Here is a 5,514-nt window from a genome sequence, read left to right as displayed (position 1 = left end):
CCGATGAAATAAGAGAAAGAAAGACATATATATATACAAAGATTGGATGATTTCAAGTTTATTTTTTTATTGTGCAACCTCTCTATGTGGACCAATCATTTTGGATAAAAGAATGCTCTCTCAAAAGTGTTGCCCCTACCTAATCATCTTCCCATATATATATAATTTGCATGACTTCTTTGTGTTAGGAAAGTAAATAGTAATTACTCACAACTAATTTATCAAAAATATATATTTACTGCAAAGTTTCTAGATTAGGTACATTACATACAAAAATATAGTTATAAAATTGTACTTTCTATAAAAGGCCTCTAGAGCAAATTGGAACTTGACTATACGACATGTTTGACTCTACCCATCTAAATTCATAACTACGTACGATCGAGAAGAAAGCTATAATAGTGATATCACAAGTCAAAAGCTTCAAAATCATACGACCTTCATCATTATCACCATCATCAAACAGAACTAGGGTTGACCCCACATAGAAACATGTCCATGCTCTTAACCTTTCCCCACATACTCCAACCCCCTTTCTTTTCTTTATTACCACCACTTTGTTGATCTCTAGTCTTTTTCATCATCATCAGCTTCTGGTTGAGCCTCTTCATTTGAAAACAACCATCCAGAAAAACATCATTCTTGTTTTTCTTCTTGTCCATATTTTTCTTACTTTTATCAATGTTTTCTTCCTGATCATAATCTTCTTGACAAAGACTCTCCAACTGACAACCTTTCTGGGAAACTGATAACTGTTCATAATACTCCTTGTTCCTCTTCTCCAACCCATATATCTGTCCTTGCAAATCCTCAATCTTCCTACTCAGCATGGAGACCCTTTGATCCTCCCTCATCATCACCAAGCATCTAGCCAGCTCCGCTGCCTTCCGCTTCGCAAAAATAGATTCCGAAGCCAACCCTCTATTCTCCTCCACCAGTGCTGCCACCCTATACCCCAACCTCGCGTTCTCATTCAGCAATATCAGCCTCTCGGACTCCAGCACCTCTAGCAGGCTCTTCTGGAGCTCAATCTTCCTCGAGGACTCGTTGCACCGCCTCTCTGATTGTCCAAGCTCGTCCAACAAGATGTCCAACTCCACGTTCTTCATGACAAGCTCCGAGACCACAATAGCCTCGTCCTCAAGTTTATAGGAACTGCTGCTACTGGTGCTTCCGAACATGGCTTTGTCGTAGGAAAGAGAGCTCTCAACGTCGGAGTAGTCTTCTTGATCGGTCATAGTAGTGGTGGTAGTGCCACAATTCTCTTGTTGATCAAAATAATATTCGTTGTCGATTGTGGTGGAAACTTGGGAAGAAGAGTGCCTGCGGTGGTGGTGGTTTTTGGAGAGAGCTGATTGTGTGTAGCGATCGGATAAAGTAAGGTAAGCGCTGTACAAGTCTTGGAGTAAGGCCAGCAGTTGAGGCTGCTTTCTGTAGTAGGACTCGGCTCGCTCTGCGAATGTGTCCTCTTCTTTTGGGTTTATTGCTAAATTGTTCATCCTCTCCTCCAAATCTTTCATAACAAAGAAGAATATATTAAAAATGTCATTTTTTTTATTCATAATATCTCATCTACACATTTAAAGCATCCGAGATTTTTCTTTCTAACTATATATCTCATGTTCAACAACATAAAGATATATACTATAAATACAAGAAGTTAATTTACAAATAATATAACATTGTGAAGCCAATTAAGCTTTTAGCACAACTTATAAAAGAAACTAAAGTTGTATCCTTTAGGACAAATAACCCACTTGCCCCTCCACTTTTGTAAGAAGTTGTCATTTACCCTAATATTATTTGTTTTTATATTCATTTGCCCATAATTTACACACAAAAACACTTGTATTTGGTCTCCAATCAGTGCATAAATAAGAGAGAAATTATAATAAATGTCCCAAAATAATGGCACAAAGAAGCTGTGGAGAAATAGCCATTTTATATTGTTGACTATCTAAGTTATTATTTTGTAAAAAGTGAATATTAGGGTTTAAGCAGGTTAAAGAGAGAAAGAGTAAATGTAGAATTTCGTTATACTGTGTTGTAAGGCCATTATCCTAAAAACACTACTACCGTACCTATTTTCCCAACTTGCATATCAACAAAGCCCCCCGCCCCTTAAAGAGAAAAAGATAAAGTAAACTGACAAGGTGAAATTTACTGTTGGAATTTTTATTTTATTCCTGATGGAAACTGTTGGAATTTTTTATTATTTTAATTTACTGCTTATTTTATAAATATAAGGCGAACATTATATTTAATTTGGAATTTTTCATATAAACTCCTATAATATTCATAATATATAATTCTTAAGTAGTATAGTGAGTTTCACGAGGGAAGATTACGAAGAGTTCTCGGTTTTACACCAATAATCAAATGGGTAACGATGAGTTTAATTAGAGCTGGTTTTAGTTATGAGCACAAAATATTAGCTACTGTCTCATTCAACGGAGACGTCACTGATGTAAGGTCTCCATCACTTAAAAAATTAATAATAAGAAAACCATCTTAGTATGCAGACTTGGGTGGTCACATTGTTGATATTACGTACATGTTACTCTACCCAGAAGGACCAGCTAGTACTCAGAATACGAAGTGTCCTCCAATCAATATTCTTGTTTTTTTCAAATTCAAAAACATTGAGGAATACACCAATAAACTCTTTTATGTGCACCCCCTAACAAATAAACTCTTTTATGTGCATACAAAATAGAGTAATTAATATTATTACTAGTAAATTGTCCAAAAAAATTATTATAAGTAACAGAGAACAATATATCCCCGAAATTTGGGGCTCAAAGTGTCATTATGAATCATTTTAGCACATAATAATTTCAAAATAAATTTTAATAATGTTAATTTAACTTTCTCCCAACTAATTTCACTTTTTTGGTGAATAACAGTTTAATTTTAGTAACAGAAGCCGTGACTAGAGGTGAAAAGTAACAAAACTGGCAAACAAAACTGGCTATCATTCTTCTCTCAAAACAGGTACTTTTACTATTGAAATTTCCAAAAGAAAGAAATAAAAAGTAGTCATCTTTGGCAGTCTCGTTCATCTTCGAATTCAAATGCCAAGAAGTTGTTAAAAAGTTAATAATAAAAAAAGTGGTACTTCATCAAAGTAGAAAAAAAGACAGTTAACCCAACAAAAAAGAAATCACTGACAAAAGCAAAAGAAACGAGCAAAATTATTTCAATTTCAAAATGAGACAGGTTTGGGCAACTTTTTTAAATATATATTATTTTTGGATACGTGAACAGAAAGAGGGTCTCGTAAATATAAGAGCTCACACAGAAAGGTCATTGTCACGTATACCAACAAAACCAATTATTTATATTTATCTATTTATACGGCTAAAAAGCGACATTGCGTTATGTTCATGGAATACTTGTTAACATCCGAATTTCAAATTTTGAATACAATGACACTGACTTCCCATTTCATGAACGGAAACTGCATAAATAAATTTAATAATAAAGTTAATAAAAATTCAAAAAATAGATACCCATGCAGGTTTGATTTCATGGATTGGGACTACTTAGGGAGTTAGGACCACCTATTCCAATTATTTGTATATTCTACTCGTTTCATTGGTTCACAGTATGAAAACACATTTATTTTCAACCCGATAAACAAAAGTACTTTATTATAATATAAGAATAATGCTAGATAAACACAAATATTTACCCGTCTAATTAGTTTTAATCATTAATGAAATATGTGGTTGAATTTTTTTTTTTTTTTGAGATCTATGTGGTTGAAATTAATTTTGTGTAAATCGTGTGTATAATTATTGCGTATAGTATACATATCATTACTCATAATAACTATAATATGAGTCATGACAAAGTAAAAGTTCGAAATAAACTGCAAAATTATTGTTACTAAATCTACTAGCAAACTGTTTCTTAAAAAAAAAATCTACTAGAAAACTGTACAACTATCCCTTTTGGTATTTGTAATTCAAAAGGGGGACGAGTCTTATCTTTGACTTTTCCTTCTGCTGTATTGCTCAATAAATGAATGTTCCCCTCAGACTATTCACCTATAAACCAATGTTCCCCTCAGACTATTCACCTATAATTTAAATTGATATTTCTAATTTATTATTACTCAACAATATACCAAGTCCATATAATAAGAAAATAAAAAGTGTAAACTTAGTTGAATATTTATGTGATGATGATAATGATGCCTAACTGCAAAATAAAGATGAAAAAAATAAAAGTTAGTAATAGTATGGTTCAAAAAGAAAGATACCAGAAAGCGTGGAAAGAAGCCAGCTTGGTTTGTTTGGGTAGGTGTTGCTGTGGGAGCACAAGTTTTTCATGGGAGGCGATCCATTTGACGCCATTAATGTTGCTTTTTCCATCTGCATTTTCCTACAATCCAAACACTTTTCATCAATTAATTGGTCTTGTTGATGTTTTTTCTAGTTTTAAAGACAGATGAAATTTAGGGCTAAAAAAGTACTGAAATAATAATAATAATAAATGAATGAAAACAGTTTGATATTTATCACATCAAAGAAACATAAAAACGTGATATAAATAACTAAATTGGTGATGGGCAGAAATGGGTAAATAATCGGAAACTGAATTGCATTTATAAAAGAAGCCGTACAAGTACAATATAATCCTTCGCATAAGCATTAGAAGAAGCAACCCATAAAGACAAGCTTTCTGTTGAATTTATAGAAAAAGAAAACAGATAATCGTAGATCTCGAGGTAATAACAATTAATATTTAACGCAACCATAAAAAAGAAGAAAAAAAAAACTAAATTCAAAAATGTCAGAGACGAAATATAAATACATATATTGTCAATCTGAACATTCAAAACTGTGGTGGACCCAAATCCCCATGCATACACAGACATATACTCTTTTAGTCACTCTACAACAAAATCAACACATAAATTTTTTAAAAACATTATTGTTTGGTTGCCGAGAAAACGCAAGAAAATATAACTTACGAAGATAAATATACATAAACTAAGCTAACTAACCTCATTCAACCAGCGCTAAACAATCGATTCTTTTCTAAGAGAAATTGTAATTTCAAAAATGATAGAAAGAGTGAAAGCTATTTTCTGGAAGATTAAACAGAAAATTTTCTCCAGAAAATTCGTTGGTTAACCTGAAACGGAAGAAAGAAAAGAAAAGGAAAAAAAAAATGCTTACCAGGAGCACCGTGCAGGGCCAGGTGAGGGAGAGTGAAAATGATTTAGATGAGAAGAGAGGTGAGTCAGGCAACGTATCCTATATAGGATACTCTCTCTTAGGCTCAATATTTATAGTCTGAAATCTCGCTCAAAATCCGCTGCCGATGTGGGACCCGTTGAGATTGACTACTCGACCTTTTACACGTTTACTGTCAGCTTATTTTCTTATTTAAAAAAAAATTCCTTTCTGAAATGCATTTTTAAATAGAGAAATTATAATTAATGTAAAAAAAAAAATAGCTGCAAAGGAGTTAATGTCTCATTTTTTAAATTGTAGCATTGCT

The 5,514-nt window shown here is 32.9% G+C and overlaps 1 protein-coding gene across 2 annotated transcripts; it reads right to left on the bottom strand.

Moving 5' to 3' along the window:
• Positions 1–217: 217 nt before the first annotated feature.
• Positions 218–5,295, bottom strand: LOC133822614 (kinase-interacting family protein). 2 transcript variants are annotated; one of them, XM_062255008.1, is made up of 3 exons: positions 5,190–5,295; positions 4,268–4,389; positions 218–1,513 (listed from the first exon to the last, which is right to left on the bottom strand). In XM_062255008.1, the coding sequence occupies exons 2-3, from the start codon at positions 4,383–4,385 to the stop codon at positions 459–461; spliced, it is 1,173 nt and encodes a 390-aa protein (XP_062110992.1). In that variant the 5' UTR covers positions 4,386–4,389; positions 5,190–5,295; the 3' UTR covers positions 218–458. The 2 variants fall into 2 exon arrangements, with proteins under 2 accessions (XP_062110992.1, XP_062110991.1); XM_062255007.1 differs by having other exon boundaries at positions 4,268–4,403; positions 5,190–5,246.
• Positions 5,296–5,514: the final 219 nt, after the last annotated feature.

The sequence above is a fragment of the Humulus lupulus genome, chromosome 3, assembly GCF_963169125.1.
Source record: "Humulus lupulus chromosome 3, drHumLupu1.1, whole genome shotgun sequence".
Lineage (NCBI taxonomy): Eukaryota > Viridiplantae > Streptophyta > Magnoliopsida > Rosales > Cannabaceae > Humulus > Humulus lupulus.
Note: the sequence above shows the minus strand (reverse complement) of the source record. Positions and strands in the feature narration are given on the sequence as shown.

Bases quoted from the DNA above. Each gene is read 5' to 3' on its own strand.
- LOC133822614 (XM_062255008.1), bottom strand. From the start codon at position 4,385: ATGCAGATGGAAAAAGCAACATTAATGGCGTCAAATGGATCGCCTCCC. The intron at 1,514-4,267 runs GTATCTTTCTTT...TTGTTATGAAAG, and splicing joins GCTTCTTTCCACGCTTTCTG to ATTTGGAGGAGAGGATGAAC.